The sequence below is a fragment of the Silurus aristotelis genome (assembly GCF_946808225.1).
Source record: "Silurus aristotelis genome assembly, chromosome: 19".
In the NCBI taxonomy this organism is placed as follows: domain Eukaryota; kingdom Metazoa; phylum Chordata; class Actinopteri; order Siluriformes; family Siluridae; genus Silurus; species Silurus aristotelis.
In genome coordinates, this window is record NC_139592.1 from 8441455 (window position 1) to 8464905 (window position 23451).

The window sequence follows — 23451 nt, forward strand, 5'->3', positions numbered from 1 at the left end:
TCTTCTTACTGATCTTCTCTTCCACTAACATCCCTCTTCTCTCCTGCAGATAAGGCCTGCACAAACTGCTCGTTCGGTGCTATCTGTGACGAGCAGACCCGCCGCTGCGTTTGCCCAAAGGAGTGTGTGGTCTCCAAGCAGCCCGTGTGTGGAAGTGATGGCATCACGTATACGAATGAGTGCGAGCTGCACGTACACGCCTGTATCGAGCAGCTAGACCTCCATGTGGTGGGGCAGGGAGAATGCAGTGAGTACTTTACGGCGAAAAACCGCTCGGCCGCTCTTCATCTCTCATCATGCATGCACTGACTCTGAGAACTTTCATAAATCATGCGAAATGCTTGATTTTCAAGACCCAGTATACAATACTAATGGCTCTATATTTATGCAGGTGCAAGTGTAAAATTACAGTTAGAACTTCAAATGTCAAATGTCAATCAAATGTCAATCTGCTACCACAGTGTGGTTTTGTCCTGACAGGCCGTTTCCTGTTGCCTTTCAGGAATGTCCAACCTCAATCCAAATCAAATATTTCACACATCCTAGTTAAATACAAATTTTGTATTGTAAATGTAACAAATTCAAACAACTTATAATATATATCAATTAAACTAGCCACAAAAATCCATTTCTGTTTGTAATTACCAGTGGCAGGCAAAGTACACAAAGCATGTATTTGAGTAAATGTAGAGATTGAGCAGGTAAAATATGACTCCAGTAAAAGTGCTCATTTTAAACTTTCATTTTAGTAGAAGTACAAAAGTATTTGCTTTTAAATATACTTAAATATCCAAAGTACTATGATTTATTATGGCTATAATGTTCCTATTATCATCATCATCATCAAGACTCTTTGCTAAATCAACTCAAATTCGCAGTTTATGTGAAAAGACTCTGTTACTCTCAGCGCATCAATCTATTAATATACTGATAGTAATTACTAAACACTGATCGATATCTATTAAAATGATCATGAGGCCAAAACCTTCTCTTCAACGATTTCAAAAACATCACTCAAATAAGGCCACGGTTGTTGTGGCAAGTTAGAGTCGGGAGTTTCTTCTGTCATTTATTTCTCTCGAAATGTTCTGCTTGCTGTTGAACTGACGCTGAACTCTATGATACCACTAAGCGCCAATTAAAACAAAAGAACGAGTGCACGATCTACCCTGATTAGTGGTTTGCTGCGTGCTTAACCTGTTAAGTTTTTATCCACTTATAAATAAAAAGAAAATGTAAGATATTTGACTTTGAAATGTATTGAGATTAAAGTAAAAGTCTTCCCAAATTAAAATACTTCAGTAAAGTACAGATACGAGATAAAGCTACTTAAGTACAGTAATGAATTATTTCCTTGCTGTCCACCACTGGTGATTTCAGGGTTTAATTTTTAGGCTTATCATTTGGTTTCTTTTTTATGGTGTCCTTCACATTCCAATAACAAGGAGCCACGTGTTTTATCATTTCTTTTTTTTATTTTTTTTTATTGATGTGATCTATAGTATAAAGAAAATCTAAGAAGAAAAGCTGCTTTGATTAACTCTTGCCTAACCCACATCTTACAGAGGTATACAAAAAAAAAATACATGTGTAAGAAAATGCATCTACCCCACCTACACTCTCCAAACCCCCTGATTGGAATCTACATATTTTTTTTACACTTGCATTATAATCACGAAAATAGAGCCCTGCTATTCATGCCATCGTGTCTTTCATTTGTGAACGCACATATTTAGTCGCAGACGTAAACGTTGGGACGTCGGCTTTGGGATGAGTCACAGGAGGTGAATGCGAATGAGTTTGTTGTGTTTGTGTCTATATTATGTTTGTATGCTTGTGTGTGTCTGTGTGTGAATGTGTGTTTGTTAACAGAGACCTGTGGCGGCACTGTGTGCAGTTGGGGTGCCCGCTGTGTCCAGAATAAGTGCGAGTGCCCACAGTGTTCAGATCTGCCCGTTGCTCCGGTGTGCGGCACTGACGGCGTGACCTACGTCAACGATTGTGAACTGCGCGCGACGTCCTGTAAGCAGAAGATATCCATAGAAGTGTCGAAGCCTGGCAGCTGTGACGAAGGTACGGCGCTTATTTATACACATATCACTCTGTCTGTCAGTGTCTGTCGGTCTGGACTGCATCAGTGCTACAACAGGAAAAGAGGGAGCATCCCTAAGTGAATCTAATACGCAGAGACAGACGGTAGTCAGGTGCAGACAAAGATCCGAGGCGAACATCCCTATTATTGTGGACTCTTTTCACAGCTGGCATGGCGTGTTACTGTGGCATGTCTGGATCAACTCCTATTCAACTCCAGGCTCGTTGCAGTCATTTATGTCTCCGCACACTGACCTTTCATACGAGAAGCGCAGACTTTGCTCTGTCCGTCTTTTTGTCATCTTTAACAACCCACAGACGGCCACCCATGGCGTGTTTTCGCCTCTTGTTTTTTCCTGCCGACTCGTCACTCGTTCGTGTTGTTTCCCTGAAGGCTGTGGAAACTTTGCCTTCGGAGATGTCAGGCCTGTATAATAGGCTTTTCCCACAGGCCGTGGTTTGAATGTTTTTATCTTTCCACTTTTTGCTCTCGTCATTCGACAAAGCTATAGCTAAGATACTGTTTAGGCTTCAGGCTGCCTTTGTGTGGGAACAATCATGATGGGCTTCTGAGACCAAAAGAGTAATAAAGGAGTTTCTTTATCTAATAGAGATGCATTCAGTTTTGACCTATAGCCTTTACAAATTCTCCTGTGCTTTGGTTTTGTTGCTGTTTGTCTTGTAGTGATGTTGCATTTAGAGATATGCATGTAAAGACATTTTAAACATAAGTAAGGAGTCTTTCACATAAATAGAATCCCTGACTTTTCCAAGCAGGTTGTTCCCCACACTTTTATCACAAAGAAGGAGGCCCAAAGTTGTATAGGATGTCCTTAGATGTGACAGCATAACATTTTCCCTTCACTTGACCTAGGAGACCCAAACCTGTTCCAGCATGACACTGCCCATGTGTACAAAACCAGCTCCATGAAGATATGGTTTACTTGGGTTGGAGTGGAAGATCTTCAGTGGCCTGTTGTAGAGCTCTGACCTCAACTCTGTTGAACACTTTAAGAATTAATTGGAACGCTGACTGCACCCCAGGCCTCTTCACTCTACATCAGTACTTCACTAAAACCCTTGTGGCTGAATGAGCACAAATCTCCTCAAGCACACATCTTTACAGAACAGTGGAGGTCATTGTAACAGCAAATAGGGGCTGAATGTGGAATGGGATGTTCAAAATCCAAATTTCAAAAACATTTTCATTCACATCTAGCAGTATTTGAATTTTTTTTTTCCATTCGAGTGTAAACACTTAAAAAGATCTTTTGCATTTTGCATATGTAAATCCGTTCATATCTCATACTTGAAGCATTCCTGTGCCCTGACCTTATTCAGTCCTCTAAAATAGTTTGCAAGTCACATGATAAAGTTGCATCAATATTTCGTAAAAAAATAAGAACATTTGAATACTTTTCTCTCTCTCTCTCTCTCTCTCTCTCTCTCTCTCTCTCTCTCTCTCTCTCTCTCTCTCTGCTATTAGATTGTGATAATGACAGGGCTTTAATCATTTTTAAGTAGATCATTAACTGTTTTAAAATGTTTTTTAAATTTATATATATATATATATATATATATATAAGATTCACAAAAGATAAATCATATAGCAATCGTGGAATCACACTTGATTTTTTGGCCCTTCTGAATCCAAGGTAATTGATTCCTCCTGGATGTCAAAAGTAGAAAATATTTTCTTATTACAGCAAAAAAAAAGCATTAGAAGCTTAGAGGTGATTTTTTTTTTTTTCCCCACATTTATGTATGTTCATTAGTTACAGAAAAGAAATGGGAGCGCTCCCTCACTCTTTACTTTGTGGTAATGAAAAATGACGGTGTTCCCGGCATTTGGCCACGCTAGGAAATTTATCACCTGTTTAATTTCACACTCCGCTAAGCTTAAGCTTAGCTTCTTTGTAGACACTGACAAAGTGGCGGGAGAGAGCAGTGCATCACCTCCGAGCGCCCTCCTTTTTTTAATAGAATACACGTTCGCTAAATAGGATTATGTGTTGCAAATATCCGGGCGATACACCTGAATAGGGGCGAAGTATCAGTAAAAAAAAAAAAACACGGGCTCTAACTGGAGAAAAGGTCTGATAGGAGATGGGGGAGGGAAGGTAGGGTGCTGGCACGTGATCCTTCATCCTACACAAGTATCTTGTCTTACGACAGTGCACTGTTTGCCGTGCTGGATGGCGCAATATTGTCGATCAGTCTTTGTGGCGCACTGAGTTTTATTTTCTCTAACATTCTGTCCAACCCCTTATTGCGCCGCCAGTGACAAATGACCAACAAACAATAGGTAAACAACCTCCTGCCGCATAAGTTGTGAAGGCCAGGTTGTGCGTTAGATGCTCATGATGGATGTGTTTCTCGACTTCCTCACAGAAAGGACCTGCACGCATCGGGTTTACAAGGATTTCTTACTGAAACCAAACTGACATAAATTTGAAGGTCACTTCTCCACTAGCATCCTCCGCCTCTTTGTTTCTGGCTGGCTGGCTTTTTTTTATTATCATTTTATTTTGTTTACTTGCTTCTCTTAATGAAAATCCCCTGGCTAAATGGACCCTCGTTAAGCCATGATAAAGTGAAGGGGAAGAGGAAAAGCCTTCTGAGAACGGCTGAGGCAGACAAGTCAGGATTCTAGATTCGCTATTAGAAAGGTTCGTCTGCAGTCACATCAAAGTAGAAAAACTAATTAGTGCCCTGCTTACCACTACCCATCCAGACTTATTATTTATGCATTTTATATGTGTGTGAAAGTGTTTTTTTTTTTTTTTTTTTGTGGTCTTAATGCACGAGCAGAATACGCCTTCACAAGCACCCTTCCTCTGAGGCTGTTTTAACACTAGGAGTTATTTTTAGTCCTCGGACGCCAGAGCACGGTTTACACGCAATGTGGGTGGAACTCTCAAAAATGCAACTTTTCATAAGGTGCCAATTGACATCATGCTTTTTTTTTGTGGACCAATCAGGGTGCAGATTATAGGGCAGGGAATAAAAACCAAACAACATGGAGGTTACGGTGCTTCCAGTGAGTGCGGGATAACGTGGGATGTGGTTCTGGAAAACCATTCAAGTTTTAGTTCCCTGAACATTAAAAAATCTGTTCTTTTTAGTAACTATAAATAGATTCGAGCCAAAACAACTTTGTTTTTATTTTGGCTACTTTCTAACCTTTACCTGGCTGTCAGCCAACTAATGTAGTGATGAACACAGTTTGTTTTAAACCTTGCTAGTTAAAATTGATTCTGATTCTGGTACGTCATATCATCATCAAAACAGAGAGCAGCAACTATACACACTGTTCTGATGACATTAAATAAATATTGAAAACATTTACATGACCTAATAAAAAGCGTTAGCATGAGGAAGCGTCTCAAAATGCACAGCACATTAAACCTTGAGGTGGATGAGCTTCAACAGACACACCAGATTCTACTCCTGCCAAAGAACAGCAATCTGAGGCTATCATGAGTACAAACTCACCCAAAACGGAAAGTTGGAGACAGGATGAAGACAGGGAAAAGATTTGCTTTTTAAAAATTTTTAATTTAAAAGATTTCAGGTGCCCATGTTTGCCTCAGATTGTTCTTGGCTGACAGGAACGGTAGCTGATATGATCTTCAATAGCTGTAGCCCATCTCTTCAAGGTTTGATGTTTTGTGCATGATGAGATGCTTTTCTGCTCACCACAGTTGTAAATAGCAATGATTTAAGCAATGAGTCCTTTGCAGCATGGACCATATTTTTCTGAATTCACTCATCTGTAAGATGTTTCAACCAACAGAACGGATTTTTTGTTTGTTTTGTTTTTCACACTATTCTGTTTAAACTCTCGCAACTGCTCTGTGTGAAAATTCCAGGAGATTTGCAGTTTCTGAAAAACTCAAACCACAGATGCCATGGATTAAAATCGCAGAGATCACATTTTCCCTCTATTCTGATGTTTGTCTGAAACATTATGCATTGTAATGCTGCCAGATGAAATGTGGATAGTGAGTGGAGAGTAGGTTATAAATCTAGACGTAATCTAATTAATAGTAATTATTAGTGTCATTATAGAAATATACAGTAATACATTTTTTCACAGCTTTTTCTTACAGTCACTTCTGGTTGAGATACATACTTTCAGAAAACATTTCGTTTTCAAAACAGTTATAATATAGTAGTAGAAAATGTCCAATTCTGATTATTTGATTGCATTTTTACACATATACTGTATAAACATTTACAGCAAACTAAGATATTCACTGTGGAACACAAGCTTTTCCTTTTTAGAATAGGTGATAAATTAAAATAATTTTAAAGATTAGGTTGATCTTTGTGGCTAATACATTTAGATCGATGAGCTAGCAGATTGATAAACACAGATTAATAGACACAGAATGCCATTATGGTGATACTGTGAAGGCAAAATTACACGACTCAGGCTTTTAGGTTGTGGCGTAGTGTGTGCTTGTGTGGTGGTCAGTGTTCTAAGATAGGAAGCCTAAACAAATTTCCTGTGTGTATCAGTGTGTGATTAGAACCCATGACGGCTGCCGCAGTCCTGTCCTGCTGCACAGCACATGCACTCTTTAATCAGAGCTAAAGTATTTACAGCGGGAACTGCTGTCAGACTGTTTGGACCATTAAAATAGATTTTTCCTTTTTTTTCGCAACAAACATTTGATTTATCAGTGCATTTCCACATTTTGTTGCTTTGTTTGTCCTCATCGAACAAAATTCTTCTCAAATCTGTCTAATTAGATCAGGCACATGCTAATAGCGATCACACTTCGTAGATGAAGCGTGACGCATGTGACGAGAGACTTATTTGCTCGGTGTATCTGGGTGAGCAGATTGCTAGGGCTGAGTGCGCTCGTTGTTGATACATCTGGGATAATTAAACCTCAACGCTCTTCCATCCTGACTGTTTTTCTCTCCCTTGAATTCAGTTCAAACCTGATCTTCTCTGTAATCTATTTTAAATGCTTTATGTTAAGTACCAGTTCCTCCAGCACTATTGATTCCCTTCACTTCGAGTGAACTCGACTTTAGCAACACGCAACTGAAAATGATATGAACCAACCTAACCTCCTACAACCTTTTCAACTCTTTGAGCCTCGTTCAAGTCCGGTGTTAAATGAATCGTACGGTATGCGTTTAATCTGAAATAGCAGTTTAGGATCTTAACGAGAAGCACCTCTCTTTAAGATTTCCCAAGCAGCTGTCCACTGGCTGTAACATTAAAGTGTGATGATAGAGTTAAGCGAATAATGTGTCCTCTGAGCTTACATGGATGGCTAACGAGCTCTCGTTTTCATTAACTACAACTGAATAAATGTGCTTCTCCGAGACGTCTCGAATCAGGCTCGTTCCGAGGATGCTCCCGGGACGTCTTACTTTTTCCTTCCATTTTGATGGAGAGCATGTACAATATGTAGATTTGCCCTTCAAGCTTTCAAGCTCTCTGAACTCAAGCTGATGCTAATTATAACTAATACAATCCTTTCATCGGGATATTAAGCCCGTTGAATCAGACCTTCCCATTGATTTCCTGTGGAGTCAGTGCGAGCGCTCATATTTTCCAATTAGTCTCTGTGTTTGAAGGGGAAGTCTGCTTTGAATGGGAATTTTTAATCATTCTTTTGTTACAGTTCATTATTTTAGATTCCAGAAAAGGTCAGAGAGCCGTTTGGTGGGGAAAGTGGTCCATTTGTCGGGACTTTGCCTATTTTTTGATTTGGTAGTAGTTTTTTTTTTTTTTTGATGGCTTAGCAGTTATCAAGGTTGTCTTTTGCTTTTGGTCAGTTACCCATGACATCTATTAAATGCTAATGGTTATTTCCCAATGATCAGTTTTGTGTGTGTGTGTGTGTGTGTGTGTGTGTGTGTGTGTGTGTGTGTGTGTGTGTGTGTGTGTGTGTGTGTGTGTGTGTGTGTGTGTGTGTGTGTGTGTGTGACATTGTCCTTTGTGATGGGTTGCCACCCTTTTCAGGGTGTATAGTGTTTCCTGGAATAGGTTCCAGGCTCTATCACAAACCTGTGTAGAATAAATAGTATAGAAATTGGACTGATGGATGGATGGATGGATGGATGGATGGATGGATGGATGGATGGATGGATGGATGGATGGATGGATGGATGGATGGATGGATGGATGGATGGATGGATGGATGGATGGATGGATGGATGGAATGTTGGGTCACAAGAATATCACTACCAGTAAAGATGAAAGTACTCATTTCTATTAATCACATGATTCATTATATACAAGGAAAAATGGAAAACAAAATATTTCAGTGGCTTAACCCAGGTAGTCAAGTCAAGAAGCTTTTATTGTCATTTCAACCATATATAGCTGATGCAGTACACAGTGAAATGAGACAACGTTCCTCCTGAACTCAGGTGCAACATAAAACAACATAAAACAACAGTAAACAACAGTCACAGAACAGAAGAACACAGGGCCAGGAACTGAGATCTTTGCCACATAAAGTGCATGTGTGCAACTGGTGCAAACAGTGCAAAAGACAACACAGGACAGTGCAAAAGACAACACAGGACAGTGCAAGACAACACAGGACAGTGCAGGACAATACACATTACACAAAATATAAAAATAAAAACAGCGATAGCAATAGCTTCGCCAGTAAAACCTGTCGTGACAGAATAAGGTGCACAGTAGCAGAAAAATGTAAACAGAATTGTGCAATTCAACAATAGCAGCAATCAAAATAAAGTGAACAATGACCAAAGGATTTGGACAGAATATTGTGCAAAGAGAGCAAGTCCCGGGAAAATCAGCAACAAACGGCATGTAAACATTTTGCGATAATGAAAGGTGTGAATGCTGCTGAAACCTGGGTGTGCGAAGTGTATGTGTGTTGAGTCCGGTTGTACAGATCAGTCACACAGTTGTGTGTAAGTGTGTGTGTGAGAGAGAGTTCAGTTCAGATGTTTGTTGAGGAGCCTGATGGCTTGCGGGAAAAAACTGTTGCACAGCCTTGTTGTGAGGGCCCGAAATGCTTCGGAACCGTTTCCCTGATGGTAGGAGGGTGAAGTGTGTGTGTGACAGGTGTGTGTGGTCATCCACAATGCTGTGTGCTTTGCGGATGCAGCGTGTGGTGTAAATGTCCATGGGTACTGGAGCACAACCCATAAACTACAGTAGCTGCATGTCAGAGCCTCTGGTTTTCTAAACATTAACACCTCCTATAGCGCAAATTGCATATTTATATGCATTTATTTTTTTTACAGCTAACAGGCCCAGAGACTAGCTCCAGGGCTGGAAACCTCAGCTCCAGATGAGATTTGTATAGATTTGAAACTTCCTTTCTTTCTGGTAATGACATGGATTGTTTAACAACAGAATATGTAAAGTCTAATGGAGAGAGAAATTAGTTTATTCCCCTTGTGTCAAATTAACAGCAGCATTCAGGAACAATGGTTTTATTCGAAAGTCTTAACAGGAATCGCTTCAGATTGTTTTATTTATAGCCGTAAACTGATCAATTTTGTAATTGTTGACATGTTTGCTGGTTATCCAGATTATAGGTTATTACCGATAATGCAGGTTCTGATGATGGTCTGTAAATAAAAATGCAAGTTTTTCTCTCAGTCACTCTTTCATTTCCAGACACAGCAAGTCGTTGAATAAGTGTCATTGTGAATTGTCAGTATGTCATGCCAACACACATTCAATTTCAGATCACACAGGAGGGGATTTTTGCTGTACTGAGTCATTTCCGTCTGCCCTGGGCTGCTGTGCTTCTGCACTGGATGCTTTGGTCTTGTTCCTTACGGCTCTTTCTTCTCTCATCATCACTGGCAGCTGTTTAAATTTGTACATCCAGTTTGAGTTTAAACTGGTACAGCTCTGGGACATTTTAAATAGAACGGACGTCCTTTTGTTGTTAATTGCTTTTTTCCAGTATGGAGGTGAAATGTCAATGAATGTAAACTGTAAATGGTTTATTGTGTGCAGGACCGGATTTAGCCTCAGGGTATAGCAATAACACAAGTGCCAGTTTTAGTTCCTGAACATGGCTTGAGAATAAAAACAACTTTAAATTATTTTTTAGACAGAATGTGGTTCCATTTAGCTATTGAAATTCTTAAAATGATGAGGGAAACATGCATTTTTTTCCTTAAGCATATCATTCTTTTGTGTTTGTTTCATGTTTTTTTTATTCTTCTTTCTCAAAATGTCAGTATTTTACTACAACGTTTGAAAGAAATCGTTTTTTTTTTTTAATCATAGAATTAGCAAATGCACAAAATGTGGTTAACTAGCATTCATGCTAATAGCATGTGCACATTAAGGATTTTCTAATGGTTTACTTCAAATGTTTTTTTTTTTTTTTTATAATTTACTTTCAGCCTATTATTGGGTAACAGATTTGCACTTTCGAAGTGAACTCAAAGCTGTGCATGTAATGACAGAGAGAATTTACTTTTCTCCTTTCCGATGATTTTCAGAAAAATTCAGATGATGTGGCTTCCAATTAAATGTGTGACTGTGACTGTCACTTCGTTGTTTGTATAACAGGGTTGATTGAAGGTTTAACGACAAAAAATGGTCATAATCTTTAGTAGATCCCTCATGAAAAAAGCTTACTCTATGGACAAAAGTTTGTGGACACAATGGCATGAGATGTGTATGTGCTTTTAGAACATCCCTTTCCACATTTAGTTCCCATTTGCTCTTATAATAATCCTCACGTTTGTAGAAAGATGTAATGATGCATTTGGAATGTCCTTGTGGAGATTTGTGCATATTTAGCCACAAAGGTATTAATAAAGTAAGGTACTGAAGTAGAATGAGGGGGCCTGGGGTGCAGTCAGCGTTCCAGTTCATCCTCAAGGTGTTCAGTAAGGCTGGGGTCAGAGCTCTATAGAAGTATGTAAAACCATATCTTCATAGAGCCTGCTTTTTGCACAATGTCATGCTGGGGTCTCCTAGTTTATGTGAAGGGAAAATATAATGCTACCTCATCCAAAGGCATTTAATATAATTGTATGCCTCTGAATTTGTGGTAACAGTTCTGACTGGAAAAGTCAGGTGCCTCAATACTTTCATTTATATAGTGTTTATTAATGTAGGAATTCCCTGGGAGGTAATATTCCCATGCTTTAAACGCTGATCAGTTTAAAGAGTTTGGATCAGAATAGTTTGAATTGAGCGTGGCCTGAAAGGATAAAAAACATTTTCTATTATAAGAAAAGAAGAGAGATAGCTCAGTATTATTGCTGGTTATTTATTTTGTCAGTTGTTTCATGGATGGTTATTATCTCATGTCTTCAGCAGTGCCTTGAGTTCAGTTTCCACTAACACGAGAAAAATTACATGTACACCGCTCAGCTTGCGAAATATCCACAGTAGAAATACTTTATCACCGCCTGTTAATTCTTTGCAGCCATTGGATTAAAAAAGAAGTTGCTTGAAAGTATCAAAGATTTTTTTTTCTTCTTTATTAGTAGGCAATGTGCCGCATTAAGATATGCAAATGTGTGTCTGTGTTTGTCAGTTCCCTTGTGTCTGTGTGTCTCTAAAGTATTTCTTTTCTTTTTTTGTCACTTCCTAGTTGATCTGAGCTATTTGTGTTTGTTTCGGGTTGTTTTTTTATTTATATGTTTTAACGCTGTGTGTATAATGGAAATATGTATTCGTGTTTCTACAGACTGCGGTTCTGGAGGCTCAGGCTCCGGGGTGGAGGCATGCGAGCAGGAACGCTGTCATAAATTTGGAGGCTCATGGGATAACGACAGCGAAGACGAACGCTGCATATGCGAATTTGATTGCCAGAACGTGTCTCACACCAAGGTGTGTTGTTTTTCAATTGGCAATAATTAAAAAAAAAAAAATTAACAAACCAAGATGAATCTGATGACCAGGTTGCATCATCCTGCCTTTATTCTTTGCAGGTTTGTGGAAATGATGGGAAAAACTACAGCAGCCTGTGCGAGCTAAGGAAGGCCAGGTGTGAGAAGCAGGTTGAGCTGCTGCCTTATAGCCAAGCACCTTGTGCAGGTAACTAACCTGCGTTTTATTTTCTCTCTCTCTCTCTCTCTCTCTCTCTCTCTCTCTCTCTCTCTCTCTCTCTCTCTCTCTCTCTCTCTCTCTTGCTCTCTCTTTTCCCTGTGTCTAATTTCTCTGGAGATTAGTACAACAGCTCCTTGCTTACTGGTGGTGAAATGGCAGGCTGTTACCGTATCAATAAAGCTGAATGCAAGCACTGTGCGTCTTTCAGCTTCAAGAGGCTTGTGTACTCCAGAGCACAGACACACAGACAGAGAGAGAGAGACAGAGAGAGAGAGTATGATCAGAGCAGAGTGATTCCCTCAGGCCGTCTGTAGAGTTTTATTCCTCACACACTACACACACTACACACCTTACACACGCACACACACCCACACCCACCCACACACACACACACACACACACACACACACACACACACACACACACACACACACATACATTGATGCACTTGCACTCTATATTCTTCTCCATTTCTGTCCCCTTTTTTCATTCCCTTCCTCCCTACAGTCTCTCGACTTACTCTCATTCCCACACCCACTCCTTTCCTCTTCTTATCTTTGTTCCCCTTAACTTTTCTGCTCCAAAGCCGCTCAGGCCTTCCAGCCAGGCTCAGTCATGCTTCTGTGGAGGCCGTGAAAAATCAATCCTTTTTGGAGAACTTTTCACCAGTGCAAAGGGCTTTCGAATGCCTCCTCCTCCTCCTCCTCCTCCTCTTTCTCCTCCTCCACCTCCACATCCTTGTACTCTTCCTCTCACTGGCCAAGCTCAGATCAATGGAAATCTCATTGGGGTTCTGCAGTTGATATGCACCAAGTCACTTGACTTTGCCCACATGCCGACCACAAGAGTGCAAAAGAAGGCCTCAAAAGAATCTGGGCAATTCCGCTAATTGGAAATTAGATTTCACTGACCCCAAGACAGCGCTAATCAAATAATCAAATCGCCCTTGTGGGGCTGCGAGGACATGTTGCTACTTCTGACAGAAAAAAAAAATAAATAAATAAAAAATAAAAAATATTATATATATATATAAAAATATTAAGTCAGCACAGAAGAATGGTATATACACTTTGGGAGTGTAAGCAAAACTGACCTAATAGCAGTATTAGACAAAGTGAACCATTCCTTTATAAAAAAAAAAAAAAAAAGGGTAAATTGCCTGCATAAGTATTACTTGAGTAAAAATTTAAGTACTGAGTGAACACTTACTCTGTGGATACTTTTACTTTTATAAGAGTACCGTGGGGTTACTCTTGTGGTCCTGTGACAGGTATATGTGTTCATCTTTTTATGAAATGTAGGGGAGAAAAAAGTAAGATATTACGTGTTAAATTTTAGAGAAGTTCCCCAAAATAAAAAGACACAAAGTCTTGACACTTGAAAATTTTTTTTGAAACAGTAACAAGGTGAAAGTACTTTTCTACCCTCCACCACTGCAGAACCGACTACTCTCTGTTCACCTGTATAGCATGACATATTATATGTAACCATTCAACCCCCTGGGTACCATTATAAATGATTAAATACAGGTATGCCACAGTACTCTGGTGCCAGTTCACAAAGTACTCTGGTACTGTGTGCGGTAGCAAATAAATGGCCTTATAAGATTCACACAGTTGCTTCAAACTGATCCTGTTAAAGCAAGAAGGATCGCATTGAATGCTAGGTGAGCGTTAAAGGCATTTAAGAAATGAAAAAAAAAGACAAGAATCGGTACAAAAAATAATGCCTGGAGAAGAAAGTATGAAATTAAAAGGTTCCATGTGATAATAGGGCTAGTGCAGCAGGAAAAGGTGTAATGAAGTGTGTCTGAAGCCCATCTCTGGTGCTGGGAAAAGGCACGGCAACTGATCACCATTAGAACGCTGTAATTTATAACCCGGTGGCGATGCAACCTAACGGCAAGTCGCAAACACGCTGAAAAAAGAAAGATCTCCCTCGTCCTCTCTCCACTGCCCAAACCTATTCAACTCAATGGCCTAGAGAGAAAAGAAAAGGCAGAGAGAAATAGAAATAAAAAAAGACCACTAAAATGTAATCAGAGCTTTTTACTTTAGTGGTTTGATCTGTCTTAAGGCTGTTTTTTTCTTTTTCTTTTTTGTTTTCCCATGTGCACGGTGTCATCAAAAGACTGCTAGAGGTTTTTTTTTTTTTTTTTTTTTGACAAAGTGGTGGATTTCTCCCATGTTCAGCAAACCAGTAAATCAAAAAGTCTTTACATCACTAAACATACATGGCAGCCAAAAACCAGTCTACACATGTGTCAAGCAGCAGGAAATAAAAGCTTTTTTTTTTCTTTTTCTTTCTTTGTTATAAATCTATATGTCAGGTTGTTGACTATGAAACAGTCCACACAGGCAAATTGACTTTTGCTGGTAAGACAAATTTATTATTCTTTTTTTTGTTGTTACTTTTAGTTAGGAAAATGTTTTGTATACACTATATGTGCTAAAGAAAATTCCTGACTCGCAGCCTTATTTGGTTCATACCTCAAAAATGTCTTTGGATGATGTAGTATTCAATTTTCCCTTCACTTGAAGCAAGAGACCCAAACCATAACAATTTCTTTGTTCACAAAGCCACCTCCATGAAGTAATGGTTTACATGGATTGGAGTGGAAGATCTTGACCCTATTGAACACCTTTGGAATGAATTGGAACATTGATTGCATCCCAGGACTCCTCACCGTACATCAATATCTGACTTTACTGACCCTTATGACTGGATGAAAACAAATCTCCATAAGAGCACTCTAAAATCGAGTGGAACATCTTCCCAGAAGAGTTTAAGGTTATTATAACAGAAAATAGGGACTACATTTGGAAGGGAATGTTCGCATACAAATCTTATGGTCACTTTTCCACAAACTTGTACAGGTACAATTAACCAATCAGCCAATCATGTGGCAGCAGCACATTTACATTAAGTTTCTATTTTCCTGCAAAAATACTATGTCAGCGCGTAAGCGTTTCAGGTGGGTAAAAACCCTAGACCGTTTAATAGGATTACCCATGCCCCTAATATTCCAGCTAAGGAACCGGACAGGTGCACCACTGCCAGCTAAACGTGGTTAAGTTTCTATTTTGACACAAACACAACAGTGACATTTAAGATTGTGTCATATTGTGCTAATAGTATGTAATTTCCATATAGATGTGTAGCTCGTATTTACATATATATGTATGTACTTGTAATGTAGCTATTGAAAAAAAAGAACAGTTTTAAAAATTACAACAAAAGACTAGTTACCATAGTAACAAATTCCATAATGATTTGCTTAGCCTAGTGTGAATAATTTACTATTTAAAAACCTGAGAAATTTCTCACCCCCACTGGCAGGACCTCTCTGTTCTGATATAACCTGTGGACATTTTCAGGTTTCAGGAAATGGTAAACTGTAAGGTGCTGGGCGTGTAGTTGCCCCAGTGAAATTCATAGCTCGGCGTTGTTGTGTATGTGTGTATGTTGTTATCTCAGCGAGGAATAAATGAAGCGAACAGGTCCCCCAGGATGTGTCAAATGTCAGGCACCACGCATTCACAAAGCTGCATGTTGTTTGTTTTCCAGGCCCGATAATGGCATAATTTTTTTCCCACCGCGTTTTTGAATTGTGCTCGGGAGCTGTAAATAGAATTGTTATCTTGTGACCAGACGCACACTCTCCCACTTCTGCTCCTCCAGCAGTTCTTATTGTGCTGCTCTAAATTGCATTTCACTCCTGATTGCTTAGTCTAATTTGTCTTAAAAGAATGCTGAGAATCGTTCAACATGTTTCCATTGACTGTCTCTTCACCACTCCTCCTTATTTTTTTTCCTTTCTCTTCAGCTATTGTAAACCCGAACCCATCCGATCTAAACACACACTGCAGCGAGACGGTGTACGGATGCTGTAAAGACAACAAGACGGCTGCGCTGGGTGTCGAAATGGCCGGATGTCCCAGTATGTCTCCTGATCTGCTTCTTTCTTATATAACCTCCAGTTTCTTAGAAGGTTTTAGGAGTGGAAATTTCATTAATAGAATTGGATTTATTATGTTTCTAGTAATGAGAACTCACCATATTGAAGATTTGGCCTGTTTCTTTACCTTTTAATCAGCAGATGGCAAAATACCATGCTTTTTTCCAATAGCAGTACAGACCTACAGATATTTGTACTGCAGATATCAGATACACAGTTATGTACAGATATATTTTCCAATAGCAGTACAGCAGCCAATATTGATAGGGAAATTTTTTATATATGGATGGATGGATGGATGGATGGATGGATGGATGGATGGATGGATGGATGGATGGATGGATGGATGGATGGATAGATAGATAGATAGATAGATAGATAGATAGATAGATAGATAGATAGATAGATAGATAGATAGATAGATAGATAGATAGATAGATAGATAGATAATACAATGCTACAAACAATTCATTCTGTCAAATGTTGAATATATCTAAAAAAAATATACAAAGTAAATCAAAACTATAACAAATCGAAATAAAAAATGCAATCATATCTTTAATAAATACACATACAATCATAAATACGCTGATCAGTCTGAGTATGTATATTTGAACCTTGTTAGAAAGTTCACAATGTTATGAATGCCATGCATTTCAGTCCTGATTTCTAAAAGAACAAATTAAATAAATAAATAAATAGATAAATAAGTTATATTGTAAGAAATGAAATAGATTGGAGAAGTTTTTTATCATTTATAATCTGTTTAAATGTTTTTTTTTTTGTCCTTTGTTTTATTAATGTGACTGTCTCTCACTGTGGCCAGTGATTATTCAGAAGAAACTGGAAGAACTTCTGCTCCTTCATTTTATTTCATATGTTTCTATATTTATTTGTATCGTTTATTTTTTGTCTAATGCTAACTAAGTGCTTTGTGTATTTATTCATTTTTTTGCTCAGGTAAATGTCACTGTAACCAGTACGGGTCGTACGGAGGATCGTGTGAGCCCAGTACAGGCCAGTGCTCCTGCAAGCCCGGAGTTGGAGGTCTGAAGTGCGACCGCTGCGAGCCCGGTTTCTGGAACTTCCGCGGTATCGTAACTGAGAAGGCGAGCGGCTGTACACGTACGTCCTCTTTGGTTACTCATTTCTCCGCTCTGTTTTTAGTGTCACTCTCAATTTCTTTGTAGTGATTTAGTTTTGTGTTCGTCGGTCGAGCTTCCTTGCGCCTCCTCGCTCCCGTTCGGATTGGTATTGACTGCGAAACGTTCTGCTTAAATCACTTTAGCTGTGTCGCTGCGCAAGTCCAGACACCCGAGTGTATCTCTCCTGCCTTGACAGTGATTTTTATTGACTGAAGCGTTTAGAATGCGGAGGCTAGCAGGAAGTCTGTGCTTATGCACGCTTGACCTGTGAAGTCTGCCTTTAGAGCAGCGAGAATATTAGAGCATCAGTACGGCTCAGCAGAGGTGGAAAACAAGCATCGATTTGTGCAGCGTGAGCTGGTTTGTATTGTCCCACAGGTGGTCAGGGGGTTAGTGTGTGTATGTGTGCTTGTGTGGGTGTGTGTTTTGTTTCTCACCTTCTCACCCTAGAGGTACATGACCATCCCATGAACCTGTATTGCCTTCAGTCCCGAGGTCATGGAACAGAACTGCCTTTTGGTTGTGTGTGTGTGTGTGTGTGTGTGTGTGTGTGTGTGTGTGTGTGTGTGTGTGTGTGTGTGTGTGTGTGTGTGTGTGTGTTTGTTTGTAGTGCAATTCAATTAAGTGGCACAAGAAATCTAATAAAAACTGCCCAGTCAGTTTTATTGTTACAGCTCGTTATTTTCTCACTCTGTCACAATCTCTGTCTCTCCATGTAACTCTCTCACTCTGTCTTTCTTGTCCTCAGCTTGTCTTGTTCTGTATTCCTACCTCTTTCTGTCTGCCTGTGTCTCTTTCTATCACATCTCACCTTGTTTTTCCATCCATATCGTTCTGTTTTGCTGTAAAACTCTCTCTGTGTTTTCCTGTGTCTCATTATGTCAATCTCTCCCTCTTCTGACATTCTTTCAGTTTTCTCTCTTTCTGTCTCTCTCTATCACCTTTCCCTCACTGTATGTCCTCATCATCTCTCCTGTATCTCTTTCACTGCCTATCCATATCCTTATTATTTTTTTTGCCTCTCCATCCTGCTTTTTTATTCTCTTTTTCTATTTATTTCTCTGTCTATCCATCTCCGCTGTCAGGCTGTCTGTCTATCTATCAGTTTGTCTGTCTCCTTCTCTGTGTTTCTTTCTCTTTCTGCCCTTCAATTCTTATGTCTGTCTCTTTCTATTTCCCTCTCTGTTGTGTTTTACAATTCTGTTTCTCTCTGCCTGTACCTCATTCTGTTTCTGTGTTGCTCACATTTTCTGTCTGTCTCTCTATGTCTGTCTGTCTGTCTGTCTCTCTGTCTGCAGCGTGTAACTGCGATGCAGTGGGATCAGTGAGGGATGACTGCGAGCAGATGACAGGCCTCTGCTCCTGTAAGACCGGAGTGAAGGGCATGAAGTGTGACGTTTGCCCCGACGGCAGCAAGATGGCCGCCAATGGCTGTGACAAAGGTAAAATCAACCTCTTCCCACGCCAGCTGCTGCTGCTCACACTGTCAACAGAGGCAATCCTACTGGGACACACACACACACACACACACACACACACACACACACACACACACACACACACACCCACACACACACACACAAACACTGCTTCTGCCTCTCAGCTGCACCTGACAAGTTCTGGGATTCTTTTTCCTTCTGAGATTCTAATGAGACTAAGTGTCATTTGTTTTGCTGTATCACTCAATCCACTTGCACCATTGGCCGCTATTAATTGCAGAAAATCGCTAATTTGATTTCCGAACACCGCGGCACAAGCATCGCTTTACCTTCTCAGAATCATGCCTCTAGTTTAACAAGATGTCTGTCGAATTAGGAAATCAGATACGAGTGAGGCAAATTAGTCGCACCCCGATGTGCGCCCACCGCATCAGCTCGTTTTCCGTCTGTAATTAGAGACCCAGTGTCAGATATTGACAGGACTGAAGAAGTCAGGTGCATAATGAAGCTAGCACTGTGAGTTGGGATGCAGCCAGATGAAAGCACTTACATGAAAGGCGAGAAGAGAGAGCCCGCATGAAAACCTCCTGCTGCAGATTGGCGCCAAAAGAGTTCAAAGTTCGCGTCCTTAATTGTCCCTGTAATGTGCAAGCCTGTGAGCGTGAGGTGAAATTATTAGGCTGACGGTTTTGGGTTTTAGCTCGGGCAAATTCGTTTGTTAGAAGACAGTACAGCCGTGCATACAACATTGCGAGCCTGCAAAGGGAAAGACACAGAGGGCATTAACGGCAGGGCCGGAGTAATCTATTTAGAATAATGGATTCATCAGAAATCAGACATTAGCAAGGTTTTTTCAGGCCCTGAGACTGTCTGGAGTTTAAAAGTCAATGTTGTGGTGAAGAAAACACTAAGATGCACATGAGTAGAATTCTAAGCTCTGTGCATATGGAAAGGTACACCTTATTTTTCCATTCGTATGTGGTTCTTCTTCAAACTGTCACCACAAAAATGGAGGCACATGATATAAGATAAAGGATTTTGCATGCAGTCGCATGAAATTTTCCCTTCACTTTAAGTGAGACACAAATCTGTTTCAGAATAACAAGCATTCCAGCATTCCGCTCCTGTGTTAATATTATAGTACTGAGGAATAAATGTGGAATGGGATTTTTAAAAAGCACATACAAATGTTTTGCGCATATAGTTTACTCTGATTTAGTAAACAGATAAGTAAACATTCAGTTCTCAGAGTTGATGGGTTGCAAACAGAAACATTTTGCAATCCAAGGACCAGTTTTTGGAGGAAGGAATCACTGCAAACCGGGACCCCCTGCACAAGAACTGCTGTTTTGCAAATGCCCTGATCCAGTCATTCAGCCTTTACAAATGAAGCCCTTGTTAAAGTCACTCAGATGTATATATATAGTCACATCATGTGGCTTTCACTGTTCACATTTCCACTTTAACTCACCTATTAGACAGGTCCTTAAAAAAAAATCACAGCAAATGTTTGATGTCTGTAAATATGTAATCCAGGCTATTCACACTAACTATAGGTAGATTTAATGTTATAGCTGATTGGAATATAAGCACCCCACCTACATCAAAATACATATATACTCAAAAGGCATAACTTCAACAGCAGTAACTTCTTCAGCAGTTTAAACTACAGGAGCTGGTCTGTTGAATCTGACCACACGGGTCAGCCTTTGCTCTCCACGTGCATCAATGAGCCTCGGCCATCCATGACCCTGTCACCGGTTCACCACTGTTCCTTCCTTTGACCACTTTTGATAGATACTGACCACTGCAGACCGGGAAAATCCCACCAGAGCTGCAGTTTTGGAGATGCCCTGACCCAGTCGTCTAGACATCACAATTTGGTTGCCAAACTCGCTCAAATCCTTACACTTGCCCATTTTTCCTGCTTCTAACACATCAACTTTGAGGATAAAATGATCACTTTCTGCGTAACATATACAGCACCACCCACTAACAGGTGCCATAATAAAGAGATAAATAGTGTAGATCACTTCACCGCTCATGATGTTATAATCTCATAATGTTATGCCTGATCGGTGTATATTTACACACACATGACCTCTTTATGGTTGATTAAAAAGCAAAAAGGAAGCACAAGGATTCATCATTAAGTAAATGGTAATCAAAACAGTAAAAGGTTATTACTATTTGTGTACTGACCTAGGAAAAGTCCTCAAGTAGTAGGCATTTTGTATTATATATATGGTCAGGATGTTTTTTTTTGTTATGCATGTTTGTCAAGTACAAGTTCTAGCTCATTAAATTCTGGTGACCTTCCAAAAAAATAGAAAAACAGCATAAAATGCTATTATAGATATTTAGCAAATTGATCATATCTTGATGTTCAGTGTGTCAAGAGATCAAACACTTAGTTAGCAAGGTTATGGAGATCTTTATGCAGAGTGACTGCATTTGCTAAACTGATCTCTTTGCTCAATATAATCTTTGCAGAAATATGTGATTTAGAAGTAAATAAAAAACATTTCCATTGTTGGTTATTTTGATTAAATCAGGGGCGTTTGTGAAAAAGTGGGAGAAAGGCAGAGATCTTTGGGGGCAAATCCTATTGTTAGGGTTTTTTTTTTGGGTTTGTTTATTTGCCAAATGAATCCATCCACAGCTAAGTTTTAAGTCTCCCCCCCCCCCCCCACCCAAACTACCACATGTTGTTTCTAAATTGGGTACAGTGCAACCGAAGAGCCGTATAAAGAACCATTTGTATATTGTGTGTAAACAAACCTGTACGAATGACACTTCCTACATTTATGTCTAGAATAAATCTTCTTGAGAATGAAAATGAACTAATCACTCATTCGTTCATTAGCAAGAATTCCTTAGAAGTGAATGCTTTTGGGTTTGCCGCAGGTCCCCAGACATTATTGTCCTGTGCCGAGCTGCAGTGCCTCTACGGATCGTCTTGTGTGGAGGAGAACGGGTATATACACTGCGAGTGTCCGTCTCCTGACTGCGAGGAAACAAACAAGACCAAGGTTTGCAGTTTCAGCATTGCATAAAATAACATCTGGGATTGGTGTTGGTTGCGTTCACTTGGGCGTATTAACTCTGTGTGTGTGTGTGTGTGTGTGTGTGTGTGTGTGTGTGTGTGTGTGTGTGTGTGTGTGTGTGTGTGTGTGTGTGTGTGTGTGTGTGTGGACAGGTCTGTGGAACGGACCATGTGACATATGCTGACTATTGCCATTTGAGGACTATTGCCTGTCGACAGCATAAGGAAATTACTGTGAAGCACTTAGGCCAGTGCAAAGGTGGGACTGATCTAAAGGTTACTTAACCAGCTCATATCATACACACACACACACACACACACACACACACACACACACACACACACACTATTTCAAGCTCATCGATTACCCCCCCCAGCATAACATTTATTATCCAGAGTAGCCAAATTTCTTAATTAAAAAAATATATATTTTGAAAATCATGTATAATTAGCGACTTTTATTAAAGTAAAAAATTATGGCGTGATAAATAATTCAAGTAGGTATAATCCAGTCTTTGTTCAGAATTTGATTTCAGAACAAGTAGTAGGTGTAAGTGATGGTCAAGATGAGATGTAAACGGTTCCCTGTCAATAAATCAATAGAACAAATCATTGTAAATATGACATCATATAGAAGAACCGATAAAGTATGTATTATAGGGCCAAAAGTATTGGGACACCTGCCCTTTCCATCCATATGCGGTTCTTCCCCAAAATGTTACCATACAGCTTGTTGTACAGTATAGGAATTCCATAAGACCCAAACTTGTTCCAGCATGACAGACTTCCTTGCACAAAGCAAGCTTCATGAACATATAGTTTACATGGAGTAGAAGAACTTGAGTATAGAGTTCTGACTTCAACCCTATTGAACACCTTTGGGATGAATTGGAACTCTGACTGAACCCCAGGCCTCCTTACCTCAACTACATCAGTACCTACTTTATTTACCCTTATGACTTAATAAGCACAAATCTCTATAATCCATTGGAACATCTTTCCAGAAAAGTGGAGGTTATTCTAACAGGGACTAAATGTGGAATGGGATGTTCAGAAAGTACATACAAATCTAATGGTCAGGTCTCCACAAACATTTGTCTATATAGTGTACTCTGCTTGCTAGCATAGACACAGCGAATATTTTATGCAAGATGTTTTCTGGAATTTTGTGGTGTATTCAGAAATCAATTGTAATATTGTTGCGAATATTAAATACCTAATATAATCGAATTAACGAATAATTAACAATCGGACAATTGAATATTAAAAATCTAATATTCTATTTCCTATTAGAATCTTTTGAACCACTGTTTTTTTTTTTCTACTGTAAAACCCATCTCTCAGCCACCGCTGACCTTAACATGACAGCATCTGATTGGTGAGATGTTGACGGAGCCTTGTAAGGCGTGACCTTGCACAAACGTGTGGTTGTGACGGGCAATCCAGAAATCACATGAACTTAAAATTGAGCAAAAACAGCACAGACGAAGCTGAGCATAGCATCTCACAAGTACAATGTTTTTTTTATTGTAATGAACTGAGGGGATGGAGTATTGGGGGAGGGGGGAGTTTACAATCCTTCACTTGGCTATTCAAGCTTTTGATTAGTCATTATTTCTTTAAAATTGTAAGTTCAACATACAACAAACAGAGAATAACAGATAGAGGGAGTATGCACCTAAAAATAGAATGGTAGTAGGGATGAATTTCTACTAGTTAAAGTCTTTTTGGCGTAT

The 23451-nt window shown here is 39.6% G+C and overlaps 1 protein-coding gene across 12 annotated transcripts in view; it reads left to right on the forward strand.

Annotated features, from left to right (window-relative positions):
• Positions 1-23451, forward strand: part of agrn (agrin) — a 253929-nt gene that overhangs the window by 182527 nt on the left and 47951 nt on the right. For 7 of the 12 annotated variants that reach the window (XR_014538003.1, XR_014538004.1, XR_014538005.1 and 4 more), the window contains 9 exons: positions 50-247; positions 1873-2073; positions 11766-11908; positions 12010-12115; positions 15954-16067; positions 17046-17210; positions 18529-18672; positions 21577-21701; positions 21869-21974. Coding sequence is in view for 9 of the 12 variants with exons in the window: in XM_083569679.1 (XP_083425805.1) it covers positions 50-247; positions 1873-2073; positions 11766-11908; positions 12010-12115; positions 15954-16067; positions 17046-17210; positions 18529-18672; positions 21577-21701; positions 21869-21974 (1302 nt within the window). In the remaining 3 variants the exon portion in view is untranslated. Of the gene's footprint in view, positions 1-49; positions 248-1872; positions 2074-11765; positions 11909-12009; positions 12116-15953; positions 16068-17045; positions 17211-18528; positions 18673-21572; positions 21702-21868; positions 21975-23451 lie in introns of all 12 variants that reach the window. The other 5 variants (XM_083569686.1, XM_083569678.1, XM_083569681.1 and 2 more) reach the window with 1 other exon arrangement.